This window comes from Nannospalax galili, unplaced genomic scaffold (assembly GCF_000622305.1).
Source record: "Nannospalax galili isolate Female #2095 unplaced genomic scaffold, S.galili_v1.0 scaffold290, whole genome shotgun sequence".
Lineage (NCBI taxonomy): Eukaryota > Metazoa > Chordata > Mammalia > Rodentia > Spalacidae > Nannospalax > Nannospalax galili.
Genome location: NW_008331486.1, coordinates 2,206,829 through 2,231,649, shown reverse-complemented (window position 1 = coordinate 2,231,649; position 24,821 = coordinate 2,206,829). Strand labels below are relative to the sequence as shown.

The 24,821-nt window shown below is 42.7% G+C and overlaps 1 protein-coding gene across 1 annotated transcript in view; it reads left to right on the top strand.

The window, feature by feature from the left end:
• Psmb7 (proteasome subunit beta 7) overlaps positions 1-24,821 on the top strand; it is a 60,111-nt gene that overhangs the window by 5,626 nt on the left and 29,664 nt on the right. Inside the window, exon 5 of the mRNA XM_008824575.3 lies at positions 6,295-6,410. Coding sequence (XP_008822797.1) covers positions 6,295-6,410 — 116 coding nt within the window. The remainder of the gene's footprint in view (positions 1-6,294; positions 6,411-24,821) is intronic.

The window sequence follows — 24,821 nt, the reverse complement described above, 5'->3', positions numbered from 1 at the left end:
ATCATGCTCAGCTCCTTTTTTCTTTTCTGTAGGGTAGGCATCTTAGCACCCACTACTATGGATGTTGTGAGGTCATTGGCCTGTAGAGGTTTTTATAGGTCAAATATTTCTTCAAAAGAGTGGCCAATAATTAGATATTGGCATATTTAAATTAAAAAATACTAATTTCTGGCTTTTTTTAAAAAAAGAAAATTCAGAAAGAACATTGGATAGCACATGGCAGTAACCTGGAGCTGAATGGTAAATGTTACTTCAGATGTCCGGATGCATTCTGCCCGTCACAGTTCCTGTCTGGCATAGTTTGTTTTGCTGCCCTTGTGGCCTTGGCCTTCTGAGAATTTGCAGTCCTCATCTGCTGGTGTAGTGTAGCTCTGGTTTCTCAGTAGGATGTGCAACAGAGCTAGTGACATAGTTGCCATTTTGCAGATGAGATAACCAAAGCTTAAGAGTCAGGGCAGGAAGCCTTGTTTACCTAATTTCTCTTCTGGCTACACTAAGCCCTTTGACTATAATATCACGTTAATTCAGGGGAATTAGTGCCAACAAATAAATTCTGCCAGTTAAAGTATGAGACTAATTTATTAAGACATTTATTAGAGTTTGGAAGACATTGGTGGATATTAATTTTAAATACAAAGCTCCCCCTAGTGGCACATGTAATGTATTACTTGTAAAATTTCTACCAAGAAAATTCCTTGCATTGTTATTGAAGGCATTTAACAAAATAACTTAGCAGATATTTAATCTCTACTGTGTTCTAAGATTCTAAAGTCTGTTTTCTTTCTCCAGTGTTTCATTTTTATTACAGTTTGTAAAAGTTGGGGGGAAAAAAGAGCTCACTGGTAGCCCTGGCTGACCTGGATTGTGTTATGTAGACCAGACTGGCCTCCAACTCACAGAGATCTGCCATTCTCTAACTCCCAAGTGCCAGGATTAAAGACACCTGCCACTGTGCCTGGCCAAAGTTAAATTTTGTCAAAAGTTTTGAGAGGAACATTTAAAAGTTTAAACCAAGATAGTACTGACCTTCATCACACCCTGTGGCATTTTGGGTGAGCTACATGAAGAGTGGCACATGGGAAAATATGACATCAAACTGCCAGCTGTGTGACTTTACTGGGTTGTGTTACCCTTTTTTTTTCTGTCTTTTTAAGACAGAGTCTCCTCGTAGCCCCAGCTGACCTGGAACTCACTATGTAGACCAGGCCGGCCTCGAACTCACAGAGATCCACCTGCCTCTGTATCAGTTACTTTTCTGTTGCTGTGATAGAAACACTGACCCAAAGCAACTTATAGAAGGAAGAATGTATTTGATCTTACAGTTCCAGGGAAATTATAGTCCAACATGGCGGGGTGGCATAGTGGCAGGAGGTAGCTGGAACGTGAGTAGAAAGCAGAGCGCTCACATCGTTAAGCAGGCACAGGAGGCAAGAGAGCATCTCAAGATCTGGCCAGACTTAAGAACTCTTAAGCCCACTCCCAGTGATGTGCTTCCTTCAACATGGTCACACCTTCTAAGACCTCCCAAAACAATGCCACCAACTGGGGACAAATGTCCAAATACTTGGAGCCTGTGGGGGGCATCCTCATTCAAACCACCACACTCTGCCTCCCAAGTGCTGGGCTCAAAGGTGTGTGCCACAACGTTTGTGTTACCTTTTTTTTAAAAAAAGATTTATTATTTTTATTTGTAAGTGTGTGCGTGTGCATGTGCACGCCCCTGTGTGGGTGCCCTCAGAGGCCAGAAAAAGGTGTTGAATGCCCTGGAGCTAGAGGTACAGGTAGTTGTGAGCTGCCTGCCGTGGGTGGTGGGAATTAGAGTCAGGTCTTCTGCAAGAGCAGTAAGTGCTCTTAGCTGTTGAGCCATCTCACCAGCTCCATGTTACCGATTTTTCCTTGGAAAATGACAATACCAGTTTCTGTCTCTCTGACTTATGAGGGAGAGAGGAATAAAGAAGTAAAGCAGGGCCGACAGGGTAAGTGAGGGCACCTGCCACCAAGCCTCACAACCTGAGCTTGATCCCCAGAACCCACGTGGTGGAAGGAGAGAACATGTTCCCACTAGTCTTCTGACCTCCATATGTGCTTTGTGGTGCTTCTGTGTACATGCCATCACACACACACACACACACACACACACACACACACACAAAATGGATGTAATAGTAATGTTATGAAAAGCAAGGCTGATGACAATGCCTATAGTGAGGCTTGAGAATTTTTGAGATGAACTTTTATGCTACACCTGCAGCCTCATATTTATACATTGACAGGAATGGCACACTGGTGTATGTGGGTTTTTTGTTTTTTTTTAAATGTGTATGCATGTATTGCCTGCATGTGTGTAAGTATGCCCGTGTCATGCAGTGCCCAAGGAGGACAGAAGAGGCTCTCGGATCTCCTGGAACTGTAGTTATGGACAGTTGTTAACCTGCCATATGGGTGCTGGGATTTGAACCCAGGTCTTCTGAAAGAACAACCAGTGTTCTTAAGCGCTGAGCCATCTCTCTAGCCCCGTATGGTGTTTTGTAACGTACTCTGTTCACAGTGCTGTGTTGTGGGTATTGTTTTGTTAAAAAACTCAGAATTAGGAGCTTTCCTCTTTACCCAGTTCCAGAGACCTAGAAATACATGAAACAGAAAATACTTGTGTACACTTGTTATAGGTGAAATTTCCTGAATTTTAATGAATTTTTAAAGAAGTCTGACACACAAAAGTTTAAAAACTATCAATATAATTTTTAGTGTTTTCACAGTCTCATGTTACAATTTAAGTAGTCTTTGAACACTAATGACATTGTCCATTTAAAGATATTTGAAGTATTATTAGGTATTCTATAAATTCTTTGGAGTAGAAAGCCTTTGGGTCTATATTCTAGAATAAATTCCTTGATTTCAGAAAAACTGATCCATGCAGGCACATTTAACATTCTGATAAATATTGCTAGAACCCAAAGATGGCACCATAGTCAGTAGTCTGTGAGGAAGGTATGTGTGGCATTACCAGCCACTCTACAATTATATCTGAGTAAACAGCCTGACTCCTAACTTTAGTTTTTAAGAGTGGATTGACCTCAGAAGGCACCTGTTACCCCACATGTCTCCTGGAACTGTACCATTGAGATAGTTGTTGCCCATAGTTTTATTCAATACTGTTTCTCCAGCTTCAGGAACTGTAAGCTTCGATCCACCCTTAAACCATCTTGCCCTTTCATCCCTAGGCCTAAAACATCTTATACATACAATGTCTGTCTTCATTGTTTTCAGTGAAGATACGTGTGCTGCCTTTCAGTGCTTTGATTTGTTAATTCTCAAGCACACCACATTCATTTATTATTTTGGGTAGAGCAGCAAATTGAGGTTCCAGAGGATCAAATTCAGGTAGCCCAGGTCACAAAGGCACATGGCTCAGTATGTTTACAGTAGCTTTTTGGTGGCAGTGTTAATTAAGGGTCATTAGTCCAGGTTTTGTCTGTAATAAGTCATTCCTACAGGGCCATGCGTGGTGGTGCACACCTTTAATCCCAGCACTCAGAAGGCAGAGGCAGGTGGATCTCTGTGAGTTCAAGGCCAACAGGGTCTACATAGTGAGTTCCAGGACAGCTGGGACTACAGGGAGACCCTGTCTCAAAAAGACCCCCCCCCAAAAAAAGTCATTCCTACAAAGATGGCTCTTAAGATTAAAAACAAAGTTTTTAAAAAAATATTATTTTATGTGTATGAGTCTATTGCTTGCATGTACATAAGTGCACCTATGTTGTGCATTGTCCCAGAAGGTCAGAAGTGGGTACTGGATCCCTTGGAACTGGAGGTAGGATGGTTGTTAGCTGCCATGTAGGTGCTGGGATTTGAACCCGAGTCTTCTGCAAGAGCAGTCAATGTTCTTAACTGCTGAGCCATCTCCAGCCCCTAAAAACACAAATTGTAATTTGCATGTGCATGCTTGTGTGTGTGCACGCGCGCACACACTAGTGCATATGGCACATGTGCTGCAAGGGTGCCTGTGGAGGCCAGAAGAGGGCATCAGATCCCTGGAACTGGAGTTACAGGTGATCTGGGTGCTAGGAACCAAACTCTGGCTCTCTGGAAGAACAGGAAGTGCCCAGCCATATCCTCCCCTCCCCGACTTTTCATGAAATTCTAGTTGGTCTGGAACTTGCTCTGTAGACCAGGGTGGCTTCCAACTCATTGAGATCCACTTGCTTCTCCCTCCTGAGCTCCAAGATTAAAGGTGTGTGTGTGTCGAGCATCTCTCAAAATGTCCTGTAATTGTGGTGGGTCACCTGTCCTCTTGATCAAGGAGGCCAAGGAGACCCCACCAGATGGACTTGAACCAGTGTCCTGTCTACAAGGAGGAGGGTCAACACAGAGGAATCACTTCCTCCATGCTTTCAAGTGAAGCCAACCATGGTCAAGCAGGACCTTTGACTTATCTTCACATAGGTGGAACTGGTAAAAGGAAGGAGCCAGGGGCATGTCTGTGCCTGTGCCTGTGCCTGTGGGTATGTTGTGAGGAGATTGGCTTGGTAAAAGGAAGGAGCCAGGGGCATGTCTGTGCCTGTGCCTGTGCCTGTGCCTGTGGCTATGTTGTGAGGAGATTGGGACAACTTGTGGGAGTTGGCTCTTCCTTCCTCTTCAGGCTGCTCTCAAAATTTCTTCTATTAAAATTTTTACTTGAAAATGGAAACAGTTTGCTCTTAACTACTGAGCCATCCCTTCAACCCCAATCTATTTGGATTTTTTTTTTTTTTTTGGTCTTTTTGAGATAGGGTCTCCCTGTAGCTCCAGCTGTCCTGGAACTCACTATGTAGACCAGGCTGGCCTTGAACTCACAGAGATCTGCCTGTCTCTGCCTCCCGAGTGCCAGGATTAAAGGCATGCACCACCACGGCTGGCTAATGATTATATTGTTTGGCAAGTTTAGCATATGTTGGTTTCATTTTTCTTGTCAAAGAGCTAGAAGTTCAGAGTAGAAAAGTTTAAACCCAGCATATTCATCTATCATAACAATCCTCTTGGTGAAAAACTGGGCCAAATCCAGAGAAAGAAGTCCATAGAAATGATAATCAACTAGGTAGAGTTCAACATGTGAGTTTCAGGCCACCTGGGGCTACAGGGAGATCTTATCTCAAAAAGACCAAAAACTAAAAAAAAAAAAAAAAGAGTTCAACATGTCTAACAACCATGTGCACGAAGACAATGAGGTGAGGTGGGTGCAAAATGTATTCTTGTTGCTGGGTGGTGCATAACTTTAATCCCAGCACCCAGGAGGCAGAGGTAGGCAGATCTCAGGGAGTTCCAGGCCAGCTTGATGTACATAGGGGGTTCCAGGTCAGCTGGGGCTCCAGGGAGACCAAGTCTCTGAAAAAAAAAAAACAAAAACGTTTTCTTGCCAATACTCCTGAATAAGTATAACTTTATTCTGTGGATGGGGACAGTGGTTTTATAGGTCATAATGGAGTTAACTCATTATCATTTGTTGGATTCATACAAAGGAAAAGGGTGTTTTGACATGAACTTTTTCTGTTGAGGCTGGTTATTAGAACAGCTGAACAGCTTGCTTAGCAGCTTCTCACTGTTAACTAGCTCTAAAGGTAGCTTATCTGCCTATCACCGTGAGCTCTGAAGGGGATGGTGCTGGTGATCAAGCTTGTCTCAGGGATACCAAGCAAGTTCTTCATGTCTCTCTATTGTTTTTTCTTCTAAGATAGAAATGATAATGCTCTTTTTTTGAGACATCTCCCTGCTGGCCTGGAATTATGTAGACCAAGCTTATCCACCCGCCTGGAACCATGTAGACCAAGCTGATCCACCCGCCTCTATCTCCGCGTGCTGGGATTAAAGATGTGCATCACCATTCTTGGCAATAGTGCTCTTTTAAAGGAGGTTGTGTGACTGAGCTGTCTGTCATGAAGTGTCTGGTATACCTCACAGCTCATGGTTTAGAGTGACTTTGTAGATGTTCATGTGATTTTAGTTTCTTTCCCTCTTTGGTTCCTATCAGAGCACTAACCTTTTAATGAAACCATGTAAGGAAAACTTTTTGGTGTCTGACTTTTTATTTTTTTTTGGTCTTTTTGAGACAGGGGCTACAGGGAGACCCTGTCCTGGAGCTCAGTATGTAGACCAGGCTGGCCTTGAACTCACAGATCTCCTGCCTCTACCTCCCAAGTCCTAGGATTAAAAGCTTGTGCCACCACGCCCTGCACGGTATCTGACTTCTTATCCATCTTTTGCTTAAGCCACAGTAATGCTGTATAGATTTATTTTTTATTGTGTCTTTTTGATCACCAGGTATCAAGGTTACATTGGTGCAGCCCTAGTTTTAGGGGGAGTAGATATTACGGGACCTCATCTCTACAGCATCTATCCTCATGGATCAACAGATAAATTGCCTTATGTCACCATGGGTGAGTGTCCTGTTTCTATGTTTCAGACTCTGCTTAAACCAAGTTGGTCTTTTCAAGGACTGTTCTTTTTGTTAAAGGAGGAAGTTCATTACGGTGTGGTGATTCATTCACCAAGTATTTATTGAGTACACTTGGGATGGTGAGCAAAATTTAGATAAAAATGCTTGCCTGTGTGGAGTTTTTTAGAGGATACAAGCAGTAAATAATATAAAACCATGTTAATAGCACTGTTTGGCTTGATAAGTACTCAGAGGAGAGACAGTAGTTCAGGTGATGCTGTACTATAGTCATGTAAGGTGTTACCCTGGGAACCAAGTCAAGGATATTCTGGTATTTCTTATGTCTATATGAGAATTTGCAGTCATCTGAAAACAAAAAGTTATGATTATCCATGCAGGCTGGGGAGTGGTGGGCGTGCAGAAGGCAGAGTTCAGTATAAAGGTTGGGCAGGTCCAGAATAATGTGGGATTTGAGTGGAAGAGCCTTCAGGCAGATGGAAAGGAAGAGTGGAAGCTTCTCCTCTGAACATGTCTGGTAACCCGAGAGAGGCTCTTATTTGTTTCCTTTTTTATTTTTTACATTTGTTTGGTTATTTTGTATGTGTCATTGTGGATATGCCTTCTTATGGAAGTCAGAGGACAACTTGTAGGAGTCAGTTTTCTTCTCCCACTCTGTGGGTTCTGGGAATCAAACTCAGGTTGTCATACTTGATAGCAAGTACCTTTACCTGTTGAGCCATTTTAACTGCCTGAGAAGCTCTATTTGAAACTAGAGTGATGGGGGTCCTCCTTTACTACCTAATCTCTGAGGAATTGTGTTGTTCGGTTCCTCCCTGAACCTCAGTTTCCTATCTAAAATGCCAATACCTCTGCACCAAGTTGTTGTGATTAGAAATAGTGTATGGTGTGCAGGGAAAAGCTGCTCTAGTGCCTGGCTTAAAAACAGCAGTAATCTTTTTGGATTAGTCTTTAAAAATAATATTTTATTTATCCTCTTTTGACCTCCACAGGCATTGCACAGCATGGGTGCACTTACATACATGCAGACAGCACACTCATACACTCAAAAGCAATAAATAAAATATTTAAATTCACTTTGTGAATCTTACCTCCTGAAATCTTTTTATTTATTTTTATTATTATTTTTTTTTCTTAATTTCAGAATTTTATTGTACTGCACCAAAGGAACAGCAGGGTGATTAAACAATTCTCTCATTCAGTTCTGAAAGTCAAAGTACTTGCAAATTCTTAAGAATACCTTTACTACCAGAATAGAATAGTAAGCATAATAGAACCATTTTCTTAGTATATAGTCTTACAAATAGAAACACATTTAAAATGGCTTTGAATGCATTCTTTAAAGGTAATTCAGCATATATTTTTATATTATGTTCACATGCTTAAGAATTAAAGCAAGTGTATTACTCTGATGGAATTATGGGAAATCTCTCATTTATGCACATAGGGACAATTTTCAAGTTGACAGGAAAATAATCCCAATCTTCTTATTTTGTAAATGTATTCATTATAATCATCTACAGTGATGAATGAGTAAACTTACGAATTTTTCCACAAGGCTGATAAACATTTTTGATTCAGCAGAAGCACATAATATCTATAGCTAATTTATATTTAGACCACATTTCAATAAAACCAAAATGGGTCCTACAAGTTCCTATAAACAAATCTTCCAGTGAGTTAATGACAATCAGTAATTAATGCAATCACTCAGAGGATTATGGCTGCTCTTTAAGAGTGCAAGTCCAACCCTGGAGAGAGGCCTGCCGGTAGGTGAGAGGCCTGCAGCGGGTCCTGCAGGCCCAGGGAAGCAACTTATTCATTTATTTTTTTAATGTGTATGCATGTATTGCCTGCATGTAGGTAAGTGCACCCATGTTGTGCAATGCCTGCGGAGGACAGAAGAGGCTGTCGGATCCCCGGGGACTGGAGTTATGGACAGTTGTTAGCTGTCATGTGGATGCTGGGATTCGAACCTGGGTCTTCTGCATGAGCATTCGGTGTTCTTAACCGCTGAGCCATCTCTCCAGCCCCTGGATTAGTCTTTTATGTTTCTGGTTTAGCACCAACTTCTAGATAAGAATTGTTTAAAAAGAAAAAAAACTAAAAATCTTTCTGTTATTTTTTAAATTTTATTTTTATCTTATGTGTATGTATGTTTTGCCTGCATGTATGTAAGTGCACCTGTGTTGTGCGTTGCCTACGGAGGTCAGAAGAGGGCATCAGATCCCCTGGAACTGGAGTTAGGGACAGTTGTTGGCCACCGTGTGGGTACTGGGAACCAAACCTGGGTCCTCTGCCAAAGCAGCCAGGGCTCTTAACCATTGAGCCATCTCTCTAACCCCCTTGTTTTTTGTTTTTTGAGACAGGGTCTCTCTGTATAGCTGGCATAGAACATGCTATGTAGACCAAGCTGGCCTTGAACTCACAGAGATCTACTTGCCTCTACTCTCTGAATGCTGGGGTTAAAAGTGTGTGCCACTAGGCCTGACAGAAACCATTTTTTTGAAAGAGATAAAGTTGTGTTTAGAAGAATTGAAATTTTCAGACTCTAAAGTTCATTAACTTTCCAAGTCACATTGTTTAGATCCAGAAGCTGGAACAGTTGTGTATGGCTGCTATGTTCCTTGCCATTTGCCGCTTGCCTTTTCTGTCTCGGTCGTCTTGTACAGTTGGAGATTTAGCTTTCCATTGTTAACCCACTCTTGTGTGAGGCTTCTTACAGCATGTGCTCCCTCTATACTGGGAAGAATGATTTACCTTACCAAGTGGGTGGATCTTTGTAATTATTATTTTTGTTTGTTTTGTTTTAGACAGTCTCATGTAGTCCAGGCTTCAAATTCACTATGGCTTTGAACTCCTGGTCCTCCTGCCTCTACCTCCCAAGTACTGTGATTGTAGTTGTGTACTATATGCTTGGCTATGTGGATGCATCTTTGTATTATCTTAAAATGAGGATACTATCATTTAAAAATTTCCCTGATCTTCAACTGTTTTATTTCTGTTGAAGTATTGTTGTGTTTCTCCCCCTCTAATACCAGTAATAAAATAATTTTTTGGTAGTACCTAAGATTGAATCTAGGGCTTTTTGTATGCTAGACAAGTCCTCTATTACTGAGCTGTATCCCAAGCCCCTCTTTTTATTTTGAGACAGTCTTACTGAGTTGCTCAATGTAGCTTTGAGTATCCTGCTTTTGCCTCATGAGTAACTGGGGTTATTAGACCTGTACCACCAGATCTGCTTAATCTTTTCCATTAAGTGGTTTCATTATTTTTTATTTGAAAAGTTTCAGACTTGCAGGAAAGTAACAGTGCACAGGAACGTCAGACTTTGCTTAGACCTGTCAGTTCATACATTCCTGTGTTCGTTCACTCCTCGTGTGTATCATTGCTGTCTTTGTTTTATGTGGGACCCTGTGAGAGTAAGTAGCTGACACTGTAACCCTCACCTCTAAATCCTTCAGGAGGCCTGTCTGCTCCATCTTGATAAAGTCATCAAGTTCAGGAAATTTAACATTCATGCAAAGCAGCTTCACTTTTAAAATGAGAAATTGAATTCCTTTGTTTTGCATTGGAACTGTAGTATTTTGTCTTACAAGCTGAATTTAGAAAAAGTTGTATGAAGTAAGTTTTCAAGGCTCATTTTGCTTGTGTTCTGTCCTTGCCTACCATGATTTTGTGGTGCTATAAGCCTAGTTTGAGTTCAAGACAATTTGTCCATAGCTATGAGTTGGTAGACTGTTGTGAACCACTTATTCTACACAGTCTGCCCTTGCTGTCCTAGAGGACCGAATAAAGAATGAGCCATTAGTAACATTGATTTAACATGCAAGTAAGTTGTTACTTTGAGATTTTAAGTTTATTCATCTGTTCATTTGTTCTTCAACTGTTTATTGAGTGCCTTTACAGACATGCATGCCTTTACAGACATGCCTTTACAGACATGCACAGTCTTAAAAGGGAGACAGAGATGTCAACAAAGATAGTAGGTACAAAGGCAAATGGGACCCATGGGAGAAAGGGTCACTTCTAAACTGGGGCAGGGAGAAAATATAGGAAAAGCTTTGCTTCACTTGAGCTGAGCCTTCAAAGGAGAATAAGGCTCTTTCATTGATTTACCAGGTACTTACTTAGCAGTACTAGTGTTAGGCATGTGCTTGGTGCTCGGAACATAGTGCTCAACACAGTGCTACCTCCTAGCCTGTCGCCTTGTGGTACAGAAAGACATCAAGAGGTAAATACATGAACTCTGAAAAAACACTGATATCAGAGAAGGGACAGTGATAAGGAACGGTAGGAAGGGATATGTGGGTGATGGCTGCTTGGGAAGTCCTTTCTGATCAAGTGACATGAAAACACAGTCTAAGTAGTTTACTAACACGACAGAACACTCAAGAGGGCCAGAGTACTATAGGAAAAATAAGTCTGCTTCATACCTGTCCTTCAGACTTACTACTGTTAGGGTCATAGTCTTGTTTTTACCCAGAAAATATTTTATCATACACCTTGACCTATCTCTATGACTCATTTGTCTGCCTGTGTATTTGTTTTTTGTTTTTTTTTTGTTTTTTTTGGAGACAGGATCCAGCTGGCTTGGAACTCACCATGTAGATCAGACTGGCCTTGAACTCACAGAGATCTGCCTGCCTCTGCCTCCCAAGTGCTGGGATCGAAGGTAAGTGCCACCGTGCCTGGCTGTTTGTCCTTTTTTTAAAAAAAAAAAACCAAAAAACAAAGTCATGTTGTACTCCCCTAGATTGATTGATTGACTGATTGATTGATTTTTTTGTGGTGCCTTGTACATGTTAGGAAAGTGCTCTGTCACTGAGCTGCAATTGTACCCCTCTCTAACTTTGTTTTGAAGAGAATTTTGTACCTCTGTGCGTCTAAATGATTTGGAGAGAATCATTTCTGACCTCTGGAGAGGTCATGTAGGCAGTTACTTTATATGACTGTGCTATTATTTACAGACTGAGTCTACTATTGATGTTTTGATTTTCAAAGTTTCCAGCAATATATCTATGGATTTGGGTAACTACATACTTGGTAGACATCCCCAGAAGTAGAATTTCTGGATTAGTGTTCTAGTTTCCTTCCAACTGTGGTGATGAAAACACTGACCAAAACCAACTTGTGAGGGAAAGGGTCTATTTTATCTTACCTCTCCCAGGTTCATCACTGAGGGAGACCAAGGCAGGAACTCAGGGCAGGAACCTGAAGGCAGGAGCTGAAGCACAGACCATGGAAGAACCCTGCTTTACTAGATTATTCCTCTGGTCTATGCTCAGCCTGCTTTCTTATACAACACAGGGCTACCTGCCCAGAGGTGGCACCACCTATAGTGGGCTGGGCCCTCCATATCACCCAATTCAGAATGTCCCACAGACATGGCCACAGGCCACAGGCCTGTCCAATGGAGACAGTCCCTCCACCCACGTGTATCAAGTTGGTAACAGAAGCTATCCAGCACAATTAGGATGTGTTTATGTTTCTGTTAGAATTCTGTTATAAGCAGTAGAGTCATTAACATAATTCAAGGAAAAGGATTTTTTTTTATTGTTGTTTTAGGGTTGCATAGCTGGGAGGGCAAGAACTAGGTTTGGGGCCAAGGGCAGTATAAGAAAGAAATCCACTTCAGAATGGCCTCACAGGTGAGTGCAGGAACCCATCTGCAGAGCTGCTGAAGAGGACCCATCAGTCTCTGAGCTGATTGATCCTGCAGGCCCTTTCACTGCCAGAGAGCTCTCTGTACAGGAGAAGGTAAAGCTTAGCCTCTGCTCATGTGGGGTGTGGTTCCCCAGACATAGGAAGGAAGTACAGCTGCTGCTCAGACAGCCCCCAGAAGTGACAGATGGCAAGCCATACAGGCCGTTTTACCTTTCAAGAGCTCTTGCCACATTGCCTTCCAAGAAGATGGTGCGAGTTTACTCTCCCACCAAGAAAACACGAAGATGCCTTTCTCTAGCTGCCTTCCCAACACTGGGTGTTCTTGCCAGATTAACAAAGGGAAAAGTAGGAAGAACACAGGGCTGAGTAGCTGCCTTGTCCTACCTGAGGGAAAGGCTCCTCAGGCCCTGCAGTGATCTCAGCTCCCATGGAGCATGAAGGCTGGCTTCACTGGAGGTGAGGCAAGAGCAGGGCTGGGGGCTAGGGGAGGGCTCCATCTAGGGGGCCTAACAGAAGCAAAAATGGGAAGAGGTGAAGATGAATGGCTGTTGGGAGGATAGGGCAGAGGAGAGGCTGAAAAGTAAGGCCAAATGGGGTTCAGATGCTGCAGGCTGAGCTGTTTGTTTGGTCCTGGAGGTTCTCAGCTGATGCTAGCCAGGCAGTGACAGGATTAGATTTGCTTGTGAGACAGCAGCCTGACAGCCGAAGGGAGCATTGGCATGAGGGAGGCTCGGGCAGGGAGGGAAAGGCATTCTGACCAGACATGTGGAGGGTGTGGACAGGTCCCAAGTCAGTAAGGATGACCTGTCATTATGGAAAGCATTCAGAAATCTGCCAGCCCACAGGCCAGATCCTGGGTATCTGGTGTTGGTTTTCTGCTGTCTTCCTCAGTGCCAGTACCTGCTGGCTGTTGGCTGCAATGTGGCAGTAGCTCCTCTACCTGGACTAGCTACCTTTACAGTCTCAACCGTTTCCCACTTCTGTGTATATTCTGGAGCTCTGTGGCTGCAATCCCTGAGTCCTTGCCTGAGCAGTCTCTCACTGCCACTGGCAGGTTGCCAGTAACTGCAGGAGCAGCCTCCCCATCACCTAAGTCCATACTGAAGCCGTTCCCTCCCCCACATGGTGGTGACCTGTTCTGATTCCAGGACTCCGACCTTAGCCAAACTCTCCTCCTTCAGGTTTTATCTGTCTTGCTTTTGTCCCTCCTGTCCCTGAAAACCTTTGTGATCTCTGAAAGCAGAATCGGTTTTCCCTCAAGTCTCCAAGCAGCTTGCTTCTCTAACTTGTTTGTGCCAGTAAGTGTCTGAAACTTAGTAACTTCAGTTGCTGTTCACTGTGAATTAGCAGTTCACAGTACTAAAGTAGAGTTGTGTTTAGATTAAGTTCTGTGTATGTATATGGCTCCAGGTTAGCTGTAAGAGAATAGCATAAAACATCATTTATGTGGTGGGCCCTTTTTTGGTTGATTGAAGCTAATATTATTTTGAATTAAAGGCATATTTATGCATGTCTATTAGAGAGTCTGCTGGGTTCTTTCATATTTTCAGTTAAAATTCCATACAAATGATTCTGTTATTGATGTTTTATTGATGAGAAACCTGAAGCTTAGAAAGACTTAGTAGCTTAGCTATATTAGCACTCAGCCTGTGAGGGGCAATGCTGGGATTTGAGCCTTTGACTTCCTTCTCAGGCAGGCTCCAGTACAACGTAGCTGCTGTGATGCGATCATCTTACAGGTTGTTTCATTAAGCTATAAACGTTGCTTCTGACTAATAAAATTATTTGTCCAAAGGGCATTTATTTGTTCCTTGTGTGTATATTTTCTACCCTACATGTCAAAAAAAAAAAAAAAAGCAGCAGTATTTACTGAAAGACCTTTGTAGCAAAGGAAATTAAAAAAAAATCCATAATTCTATGGCCCCAAAACAATGTGGTTTTATGTTTTGTTTCTTTCAGTTCAAGTCCATTGTGGAGAGGAATGCTTTGCCAAGCATGTGAAGTCCAGTTTTGCACTGCCCTGGGCTTTGTCTGTCACTCCTGTGGTTTCTTTAGCCGTTGTTCTGTGACAGTAGCTGTGTAGGCCCTTTCCATCCTAACCTGGTTCCCATTTCTGTCTCTACCTTCTGCTGCTTCCCCTTCATTCCCCTTTCTGTCCTTTGGAGGGAGTGGGGAGCTTGCTGTTGAGTGAGAACTCCAGAAGCATTCAAGTTTGATGAGTTTTGTTTTAATTCATGTTACTAGCATTGTAGGTGAGCCCACCTCACATGATGGACCAAGTAGAGGGCCATCCTCAGTGTAATGTTCCCGTGGGATGTTAACATCTTGGGGGCAGTCAGAGATCAAGGCCCTTTTTAAGTATAGCTTGAGTGAAAAGACAAGTCCTTCATTTGAATTCTCATGTTTACTCAAATTATGAGCTTATTATGAGAAGTAAAAGCAAACTTTTATAATTAATCTCTTTTTTTTCCCTTTCCTGAGTGATTTGACAGTAAGCACTGACAGCCACAAATTACTCCTAAAAAAGGGTATTAGAAGTTTGCCTGCCCATGGGCCAGTGTGGGCAACTTGCCAGGTGCCTGGAGGCTCCTATTTAGTTCTGTTGAGTAGATGTCACCCATCTTGCTCATTTGACCTGCTGGCACAGGTGATCTGCTTCACTCACTGATCTGGGTGTCTTTCTAAGGCCTGGCCTTGCAGAGGGTCACCAGGGAGATGAGTGTATTGAGTACCTTGTGGCCTGGCCCTGTCCCAAGCATGTTGGCAGTGGAGTATCAGCTGTGGTGAGGTGCTGCACTGCTGCTGCCCTTGCCCTACAGATGAGAAGACTGAGGCTCCCAGAGGCTCCTTGCCATGGTTACATAGCAAGGAAGTAAGTTAGAATGGCAACTCCAAGGTTTCTCTCTTACTGACTTCCCTAATTTGGAAGATACTGCCAATGTGATTTTTGGAAGCTGAGCAAGATTCTCTGGCTTTTCTTTATTAAAAAAGGGAGAAGGTTTTAGTCATTTTTTTTAAATAGACAAAATGTGGGCTCTTAATTCTCAGATTAATTAGCTTATTCTATGAACTTGCCAGCTTTTCTTTATTAGGTAGGCTGAAGTAGTGTCAGAAGAAGCTTGGGGACCATCTTTTGCTGTTAGGTTGGCAGTGTTCCTTGTAGCAGCATTGGCAAGGTGTATAAAATTTTTATTTTGCCTGCTTATCCACATAGAGAATTAACATGAATAAAATCTCAAGCATGACATTCCTGGAAATGAGGCCCTTGGACAATTTAGGAACACTGACTTAAGGACTAAACATTGGTATGCACCATTAGGGAGACTTGGGGTCACTGCCAGGGCCATCTAGGAAGAGTCTATCTCCAGAGAAGCTGAGTACACAGTTTCCTAATTATTAGGGTGTACCTACCAAGTCCCAGTTCACAGGGCCCCTGAGCAGTTAAGATGGGGGACAGAGGCAGAAGCAAACTGGGTGTCTCACCTTACGGACAGAATAATCCCAGATTAAGCTGGAACATGGATAGGGAAGTTGAGACTTGTTTTCTCCATATTTTCCGCTCAAGCACATCCTTTGTGTCCATGTGTTCTCCCCTCCCCCAACACATATACACTTTGGAGAGGGTCTTGTATCCCAAGCTGGTCTCAGACTTCTGATTTCCTACCTCAGCCTCCCAAATGTGGGGTGACAGACATGTGCCACCACACATGCTGTGTAGATGTTATGATGTCTCTACATGACGTAATTTGAAAGTTACCCTCATCAAATTCTCATGCCTCTGGATGGCAAGATGTATCTTAAGTATTCATTTCAGTTCCCAAGTCAGGTGTGAATTTAATTGTCCCTGTGTTTAGTTCTTGGGCCTTTATATGTGCCCTCTCAGAAGATAAGTCAGTGGACTTCAGCATTGAAAGGTTGCCGGAAATTCTTTTTTCTACATTGGAGGCCCTGTGCCCTGGAGCCAGGGGCTGCCAAGAAGGCTCAGTGCTGGTCTAGAAACCTTATTCTTGGATGCTTTGTACAGACAGCCAGGGACGGCCCTGAGGGGCCTTTCCAGGAGGTACCTGAGGTAGAGCTTAGAACCCTGGAAGAAGTGGTGTAAACCCTGGTTTTCGTCCTGGCTCTGCTTGGTCTTAACCTTGGAACTTGAGATCTGTTACTTAAAAAATGAAGCTGATGTGGTTTTGTGGTTGTGATGGTGATTTTTGGCAGGACTGAAAATTGAACATCCCTTCTTATCTCGGGAAGATCAAGGTTAGTATGGTGCCGGGATGCTGTGTACATGTGACCACACTGGAAAGCGCTGTTCAGTTTATCTGTGTGTGCTCTTGGTGCCACTTTTTGAGGTTTAGTGAAAAGAGTTGGTCTTGAAGTCAATCTAGCTTTAAATCTCAGTCCAAAGTTCCCTGGTTGTCTGTGAACCTTGATTTCTGCTGTGCAATGGTGACTAGAAGCTGAGTGTGGGGATGCATACCTATAATCCCAGCACTCTGAAAGCTGAGGCAGGAGGATTAGAGCAGGGCTACACAGTAAGCTCTGGGCCAGACTGAGCTACACAGTGAGACCTCAAAGGAGAACAAAAGTGACCAGAGGACCTGCACTCTGAGAAGGGTATGAAGGTGCAGTGGGACACCTGGGTGGAAACCCTTGTTGTATAGTCCCTAGTAGATGTTTGGTGTGTGATATTTCTTTCTTTTTTTTTTTCTTATTTTTATTTATTATTTTTATTTTATGTGTATGCGTGTATTGCCTGCATGTAGGTAAGTGTACCCGTGTCGTGCAATGCCCACGGAGGTCAGAAGAGGCTGTCGGATCCCCTAGGACTGGAGTTACGGACAGTTGTTAGCTGCCATGTGGGTGCTGGGGTCCGAACGCAGGTCTTCTGCAAGAACAACCAGTATTTTTAACCACTGAGCCATCTCTCCAGCCCCATGGTGTGTGATATTTCAGTGACTTTAGTGCCAACATATTTTCTGTGCAGTTCTGGGTGCTAAGATTTCTCTGGCACTTTTCCCAGCTATGATTGATACAAGTAAGGTCCATTTTAGAAGATTTAAAATGTGTAGTGCATGGATTTAAGATTTTGATTTCTATCACTGTGGAGTGCCAGAAAAAAACCAAGTGTGAACCAAAAGCCCATGGTTGTTAAACTCTTATCTCACTTGGTTGCTGCAAAGATGGTACTAAGCCAATAGATGGTGCCATTAGGTTAGATATGAGAAAACTTTTCCTTCTAAAATTCATAATATTGTTACCTGGAACAGTATAATATAGCTCTTGCCAGTTCTTAATTGTTCTAATTGGAGTGGGCTTTGATTTTGTTCTTCGTTCTGTGGGGGTGAGCCTGGGGGAGGAAAAAATTGTCTCTTGTAGGTCAAATAGTGAAGTACTGAATTAATGTGTAGGGTGTTATTCTTTTCTTTTTTTGAGAGCTGACATTTTTTTCATGTAGTCTTTTCGAGTTTGAGTTCAGTCCTTAGTCTATCCACAACAAATAAAAGCCCTTGCCAGGAGTACTTTTAGATCAGTTAGATGAAATGCTCACAGTTTTAAGTTCTTTGCTTTAAACCCCACTTCAGAGAGAGTGAGGTTAACTAATTCCTCTTTACCTGCTCTTGTCTCAGGATTGGGCCAGCTAAAGAAAGGTGCCTTTATTCTCATTACCTAGCTTGCTGGTCTTCTACTCTCTGAGTTTAGGTCAGGCTGAGTGGAAAGTCACTCTGCATCACTGGGTAGTTCAGAGAATGAGGTTTGTGCTTCCACCCAGACCTAGACGAGGCTCTCTTTCTGCCATTTCTAGCTGTGTGGTTTTGAGTGGGTTTCTTCACGTCTCTGAGTTTAAATTGTTTCAGTGTCTGAAAAGAAGATACAGATGAGTTAAATGAAAAATATATACAACTGTTTTTGTTGTTGTTCAGTAAATAGAATTTCTTGTTTGCAAATATGGTTTATTTATGATTAAAGCTAGGCATGCCTTATAAATTACTAAAACCTCTGCTTCCTTTGTTCTTGAGGGAGTAGATTAACGTGCAGCTTGGGAAGTAGTTTTGCAACGAGAGACCTGTCCCTTAGGCTTTCTCCCTTTCCATACCTGTTCTGGTGTCTGCCTGTGGGTGACGAAGAGGACAGGCATATCTTGAGGTCTTTTTCACCCTCCATCTTAGCCCACAAACATGGGCCTAGGTGATGCCCCTGGTTTTTTTTTATATTTTTATTCTTTTAAATTTTTATTTATTATTTTATGTGTATGCGTGTATTGCCTGCATGTAGGTAAGTGCACCTGTGTCGTGCAGTCTGTGGAGGAGTCAGAAGGGTGCATCAGATCCCCTGGAACTGGAGTTATGGATGGTTGTTAGCTGCCATGTGGGTGCTGGGATTCGAACCTGAGTCCTCTGCAAGAGCAGTCAGCGCTCTGTATGCGTGTATTGCCTGCATGTAGGTAAGTGCACCTGTGTCGTGCAGTGCCTGTGGAGGACAGAAGAGGCTGTCGGATCCCCTAGAACTGGAGTTACGGACAGTTGTTAGCTGCCATGTGGGTGCTGGGATTCGAACCTGGGTTGAACAGTGAGTGTTCTTAACCGCTGAGCCTTCTCTCCAGCCCCTGGAGCCTCTGTTTTAAGACAACATTTTCTCTCCATACCTTGTGACATTTCAGCAAAATACATTATTAATAAAATAAAACCTCACACATTTTAAGCTGTGATGCCCCAGTTTTTAATATTGGAATAAGTGTTTATTAAGTCTGTGAGGCTGTACAGTTACAATTATAAGGAAAATGTCTGTTGCCTTCAAGTGGTGTCTTAAATTATTTACTTACAAGTACATCACATTTAGAGAAGGAACTGCCTTGTTTGAGATACTAGTTTTTGAGTGAAAAGTGTTGGGTGATGGAGAATATATACGTTTTCAGCGTGTTAAATGTAATATATTTTTAAAAAGTCATTGAGAATTAAAAGTAGACTCTGACATTGAAGTACATTTGTTGATGAAAAGGAAGTACTCTTCCCCTCACGAGGGTTTAAATGTAATACTCAGTGCTTACTCAGGAGTGAAAACATCAAATTAAACTGTTTATGCTGACAAAGGACAAAACTGGATTTCAGCAAGCAGTGCAAGATTGTCTGATTGCTTGCCCTGCCGAGCTTGCCTCCAAAGCTTTTGGCCAGGGTTTATAATGAAATGCATGCATACAATTAAACCTTTTCAAGTCTGTGGCTCTATCTTCCTGGGCTGGGAGAGGTGCTCCACTGCTCTCTAGTGGCTGAGCGCAGTCCCCTGGCACCAGCATTGTTTTATATTCATAAATCAACTTTTCACACGTTGGCATTGTTGGCCCCAGTACAAGCACCAGTACCAGGAGACAAGGCCTTGTAGGCAGGAACGGAGTGAAAAATGACCTCCATCCGTAGGTCTGTGGAAAGCACCGAATTTTCCCCAGGAAGAGTGGCCAGTTGACTAACAATGAGCAAGTGTGAGTAAGCGCTCTGCCAGGGAGAGCTGACACTGATGGATTAGAAAGTTCGGCGGTGACTCCTTTATTGCTGCACACATCCTCTACCTTGGCAGGCCGTGGTGGCAAACAGGTCCTTGGATGCTTAAAACAGACCTCTCCTTAGCAGAAGCAGCTTTTTCCCTGTGAAGATTTGGTTAAATTGATTTCGGGAAAACCAGTGGGAATCCATTTCCTGCTCTCAGAATTTCATGACTTTGAGAGAAGAAATTTTGAACACCTCGGCTCCCATTAAACCTGCCTGCCCAGGGATTTGTTGAGAGTAACTTATCGAATCACTGCTGGAGGGCAGTCCCAAAGTCATTACAATAACTAGCTTTTATTGAGCTTTTACTATGTCCCCAGCATTCAGCTTTGCGTGCAGTGTCTTGTTCAGCCTGCACAGAGCTACTGAATGAGCCACTGACTATGAGAAAAGGAAGCCAGGATAGCTGCTCCACAGTTTATAAGGCAGGGAGGGGCATCTTGGGCTGGAAGAGATGTTGCCTCCTGGATCAGCATGGCAGGCTTGTGGTGCCTCAGAGTAATATGCCCAGGGAAAGTAGGAGTTTAGAGCTGTGCCCTTCCTGGGTAGTCGTGTGTTCCCATAGCCTGGCTAACTGGCATGCTTCAAGTTGCTTCTGAGTAGTGCCTGAGTTTCCTAGCCTCCAGACCTAGGTTTAAATCTTCACTTCTTTTTTGTTACTGTTTTTTTGAGACAGAGTCTTAATATGTAGCCCTGACTGGCATGGAACTTACTTTGTAGCCCAGGCTGACCTCAAACTCACAGAGAATATCATCCTGCCCCAGCTTTTCAAATGCTTGGATTAAAGGTATGCACCACCATGCCCTGCCTTAATTTGTCTTCTTACCTGTTTTGCCCTAAGAAAATTATTTGAAACGAGTGGAACCCTGGTTTTCTAGTCAAATGGAGAACTGCCCCTAATACTTTGACCTCATGAGAACTGCCCCTAATACTTGACCTCATGAGAACTGCCCCTAATAATTGACCTCATGAGAACTGCCCCTAATACTTGACCTCAGGACTGGGACTTAGAGGACCTTCAGTAAGTATCTTTGCTTTCCCCAGTCTGACTTTATGAGCATAGATCTTATTAGAAGACGCAGATTTCCTCCTGCTGACTTTCTAGAGTTGATTAGGCAGCACATTTTAGAAAAGCATTTCCGTCTTTTAGTATTTCTTTAGCATGTCTAATAACATCAATTATAGATTGCTGTTTTAGTATTTTATAAGTAAACACTGACATATTAAAAGAACATGTTAAAAAAAAAAAAAAACAAGAGACAAAACTACCCCCAGCCATGTTAGTGCAAGTGTTTTTAAACATATAGAACAAGTAATAAGTTGTGAAATATTCACGAGGCATTTCAAATTTTGTTCTGAATTATTCTTTCAGAAAAACTTAGGTTCAAGTTAAACTACAGGTTGAGCATCTTCTCTTTGAAGTGTGAAGTGTTCCTTATCTGAAACTTGAGCATCATGACTCTGCAGGTAGAGTGTTTCACACCTGACCTTGTGACAGATTGCAGCCAGAACTTGGGTACCTTCAGTATATTGTATAAAATTACCTTCAGGCTGAGTGTATAGGAGGCATGTGAAACATGTTTAGACTTGGGTCCCAACCCCAAGATATCTAAAATACTTTTGGTCCCAAGCACTTTGGATAAAGGATATTCAATTTTGCTTGCACAGCTGGGGCTATAGGGAGACCCTGTCTCAAAAAGACCAAAAAAAAAAAAAAAAGAAATGTAGCTGTTTAATATAATTGCCCTGGAACAGATACTGTGGTATTGCTAGACAGTGAATGGCATATGTTTAATCATTTAGAATATTTACAAGTCTTATTTGAATTTCCAAGCAAAACAACACAGATTATTACCACACAGGTGTGTGGTAATAGTTCTACTGAAATCTCAAGAAAAATAAGTTTGGGGCTGGAGAGATGGCTTAGTGATTAAGAACACTGGCTGTTCTTGCAGAAGACCCAAGTTCAAATCCCAGCACCCACGTGATGGCTAACAACCGTCTGTAACTCCAGTTCCATGGGAATCTGATGACCTCTTCTGACCTCCTCTGACCTCCTTGGGCATTGCACAACACAGGTGCACTTACACACATGAAGGCAATACACTTATACACATAAAGTAAATAAAAATAATAAAATTTTTTTTTTTAAAAAGAAAGAAAAGTAAGTTTGAAAGCATGCCTTTTTAGGGATGGGGATCTAAGAAAAGATAGCTACTTTTTGTAGACTTGCTTGCTAATCTTGACTTCAACATTTGGCTTTACTGTTTAAGAGGCAACATGGTGGAAGGGAAGGAACAAGATGATCTGGCTTTGAGGGTGTAGCTCCATGGCAGAGTGCTTGTTTAGCATGTGGAAGGCCCTGGGTTCCATCCTAGTACCATAAATGTAAAAACAAAACAAAACAAAAAAAATGGAGGGAGAAAGAAAGGTGGGACAGGAGGAAGGGAGGAGAGACACACAAACAGGAAGTCTGGTATGGTGCTGCCCTTTTGTAGTACCAGCAGCTGGGAAGCCTCGATAGGAGGATCATGGTTCCATGCCAATCTAGAAAGACCTTGTTATGGGGCCGGAGAGATGGATCAGTGATTAAGAGCACTGGCTGTTCTTGCAGAAGACCCAGGTTCAAAATCCAGCACTCACATGGCAGTTAACAACTGTCCATAACTCTAGATCTAGAGAATCTAATGACCTTTTGACCTCTACAGGCACTGCACAACCGGGTGCATTTACATACATGCAGACATAACAGTCATAAAAGAAAAATAAATTTTTTTTTTTTTTTTTTTTTTACAAAAAGACCTTGTGCCGGGCGTGGTAGCGCACGCCTTTAATCCCAGCACTCGGGAGGCAGAGGCAGGTGGATCTCTGTGAGTTCAAGGCCAGCCTGGTCTACATAGTGAGTTCCAAGACAGCTGGGGCTACAGGGAGACCCTGTCTCAAAAAGACCAAAAAAAAAGGCAAAGGGAACTTGCTTTATTTTAATTTTTATTTCTTTGACTAATGAAATTGTGTTTATAAACATATATAGGCCTCTGTTGTTTCTTAGTTTTTATAAATTGCTGTGTCTTTGTTGGAAATTGTTGTGTGCATATGAGCTTTTCAGTTATTAGTAGTCTGCATTTTGTACATTTTTCTATTTCAGGGCTTATATTTTACATTATAGGAGTTGTTTTTTTAAAGCCAATGACTTGTGATTCCTAAGAACATACTCTTTATTTAAAAGCTTGAGATGTAACCTGTAGCCTTTGGGCATGGGTGCTTGGGCTCCTTTTGGAGCTCAGCAGATGTGGTAATACCCCCGCCCCCGGGCCAGTGTCATCTCAGAGGTCTGTGGGTGATTCAGGCTGGGACAGTGATGGAGTCTCTTCCCAGGACTCTGCAGGGCATCAGTTGTAGAAAGAGTCTTAATGAGCATCTTGCCAGGGCAGCCAAAGCAGGCCGGGGCTCGCCTGAGTGGCCACCTTGGATTAAGAAGAGGTAGAGTGCCTGGCCTTGCTGGAACCGCCCATGCTTGTGTCTCTACAGCCTGGCTGCCCAGGTCAGGAGAAGCTGAATGGGTGCAGGGTGGACTTGGGGCAGGACTGTAGGCCCCAGAGGTAAGATCTCTCTAAAGGCCAGTCACTGAATCATACCTTGTTTTTCTGTTTTAAAGAGCTTTGTTCTGGAAGCAGCAGTGGCTACTCAGGATCTGTAGGTGGGCTGAAAAAGGCAGACTGGAGGTTGCTAAGGAGCAGCTACAAGGAAACTCCTGATGAGATGGAGACCCCGCCTGTAGAATGCAGAGACCGAGAAGGGCAGCCCACTCCTATGCTAGTGAGGTTTGACACACTAGGACAGGGATAAGAAATAGGATGCGGTTTTGTTGCTTTAAGGCATTTTTTTGTAAATTGAACTTGGCTTACATTGTTTGCCTCTTACTTAGCCCAGTGTGATAAATTAGGGAAATTACAATGTAGTATTTGGATGTTTTGTAGGTCATGTGGCTGCTGTCCCTGTCTGGCATTTATCTGATAATTTGTTGTATCTGGTTTGGGTACTGAACGAAGTCTAGGAAACGTGAACAGATATTAGAGAATGCTGTTCTTGAGTTTACCACCCTTTTTTCCCCCCAATGGTCAGCTCCTTTTTCCTGTCTTTCCCAATGGGCTGCTTTGAAGTTCTGTGAGGATTTTCTGTCCTCATGGCTTTGGGCAGTTGCAGTCCTATGTGAATTCTCATCCCAGTTTTACACAGCAGATTTGTGCAGTGGGAAACCTGTTGACACATTGTGTGCCATCACCTAGCACTTCTGTGTATGTCTGAAAAGGGGGCGCCAGAGTCCTCCTTTCCTGAAAAGCTGGGAGCAGAAGCTAATTTGCAAATGATTTAGAAATTCTCTCGACTGTTGAATTTCTCTTCTCAGGTTATTTTGGGATCCACTTATCTTTGACTTCAGGCAGAATCAGGTAATTTAGGAGACTCTTTCTAGAAAAGTTTTCAATGCTGTGTGTTGGAGATCCAGGTGTGAGCAGGGAAAGCAGAAATGCCTTGCCTGTATCCTTCCTGTGTTCATCTGCCATCTCTTAAAACCCACCTCTGTTCTGTGGAGTGAGCCTTCCAGCCTGCATAGACCTGTTCTGTACCAAGAATGGGGAGTTCTGTGGGTCATCTCCACCTGCAGAAATTATGTCTGGAGTGTTGTTGCCAAGCAGGAAAAGAAGTTTCTGCTAAAGGAAGACTTACGCAATTGGGAACTATTTTTTCATTTCCTAAAATATTGAATGAAGCTGAACAGAATCAAATACATGCCTAGGAAAAGAATAGAGTAAAAGTGTTTACTGTGAAAATGCCAGAGAGGAAGCCCAGCAGAAAAATTGGTCAGTGTTCCGCCCCCCAGGAAAAATGCCTTGAAGGAAAGCTTTTCCACCCCATTCTCTACAAAGTTGTTAATTCTTGGGTGAATACTCTGCCTTGTATCCTTTTAAAAAGTGATTTCCAGACTGTTAGTCCATTTACCCTTGGGCTCTTCCCAAGATAGATAATCTTGGATACATTGAAGAGGCAAGCCTGCCTTTCGCCACTCTGCAAGAGTGTTTTGTATCTAGAAGAAATTTTTCTGAGACTTCCTCATTTGCAATTTTGTTTTCTCCTGACAGCTGTCCTTTGTTTTCCACACAAAACCAGCTGTTTGCTTCTTTCTTTTTCTTTCT